This window comes from Opisthorchis viverrini (genome assembly GCF_000715545.1).
Source record: "Opisthorchis viverrini unplaced genomic scaffold opera_v5_3001, whole genome shotgun sequence".
NCBI lineage: Eukaryota > Metazoa > Platyhelminthes > Trematoda > Opisthorchiida > Opisthorchiidae > Opisthorchis > Opisthorchis viverrini.
The window spans coordinates 1-1,241 of record NW_008755322.1 but is presented as its reverse complement, the minus strand read 5'-3'; the positions used below and the strand labels follow the sequence as shown (position 1 = coordinate 1,241).

The 1,241-nt window shown below is 45.1% G+C and overlaps 1 protein-coding gene across 1 annotated transcript; it reads right to left on the bottom strand.

Moving 5' to 3' along the window:
• Nucleotides 1–876: 876 nt before the first annotated feature.
• Nucleotides 877–1,122, bottom strand: T265_12244 (hypothetical protein; the record flags this gene model as incomplete). The annotated part of the gene is made up of 1 exon (XM_009179467.1): nucleotides 877–1,122. The coding sequence occupies one exon, from the start codon at nucleotides 1,120–1,122 to the stop codon at nucleotides 877–879; it is 246 nt and encodes an 81-aa protein (XP_009177731.1).
• Nucleotides 1,123–1,241: the final 119 nt, after the last annotated feature.

Below are 1,241 nucleotides of genomic sequence, written 5' to 3'. Positions count from 1 at the left end.
ACAAACTTAGAAACCTTATGGTTGTGCAAAAAAATGGTGATAGATGACCGAAAAATGGTTCCTCTGCCTTCCTAACGAACCGCCTAAAAGCCGGATTTTTGTTGGAAAACGCGCTCTGCTTACTAGCTTCATCAGGTTCTTCGGCTTTCTGTTTGCCGGCCGCCTGCTGCCGTGCAGGCCGCCTGCTGCCGTAGTACACACTTCCGCAACGCAATAGAGCGTCCGGGCCACGATTAAAGGATGAGTGTACAACTATTACATAGTTATCTTCCATGTGTTCATTTACCACCTTGTAAAACGCCGGGAAGGATGGAAAACACAGTCATCAATTTCTCAACAAAGTTATGTGAAGCCACTTCTCAAGCAGGCGAGTTCAAAAACAAGCGCGCGCCAAAAAGTTAGAAGCAAGATTATTTTAAAAAAGTAATACGAAATGACGATAGATTATGGTGATTTTTCGCTTCAGCACATGCAAAAAATGCGACATTGTGGTTTAAAAAGTGTTATTTCATTCGCAAATGTTTTGCAGAAAAATGCGTCTAAGGTGCGGCTTATCGTGTTCCTGCCCGCAAAGTCCAGACTGTAACGGCCAGATCATGTCTCATCTAGTGCACCCTGAAAGAGAGGAAACAAAACTGTGGTTATTTTGTTTATCCCAGCTCGATGTTTGTTGTCACGTGCTAGATACCCTAAGCTGTGAACACCTCATGGCATGACACGCGAACTGCATAAATGCTTACTTTCCACCGCTTTCATCGTCATACATTTGTTCATACTCTGCCCCAACCAGCACCATAGGCGGCATCCTGCAGTTTGACTTTTCATTGAGGCAGCTCATATCCCCGAGGATACTCTTCAAGTCTATAGTTTCACTGGTCATCGATGCCAGGCAATAACAGTAACTATAATAGCCTCCGCGTTTTCTTGCCCCAAGCCTTGCATTCCACAAGCTTGATGCCGAAATTGAATGGTTCCAGGCTGTGCCAAAAACGGGCTCAATGGGGCTGCCCGACAGCCTGAATATTCTCTCGTGCCAAGTGATTCGGAGGAAGGCATCAATGGAGTTGACGCCTTTTTAACATCATCACCGTCCAAGGTTGCTTTCTTGTACCTCAGGTTCATCGGTTTTAAACAGATTCACCTGCTTGAACCGTATTTTTGATGACAGTGCGCGTGCATCCCCCAATCCAAGTGGCTAAGCTTATGTTCACTAATAGTTTTGGCTTGTTTTTGGTAACCTC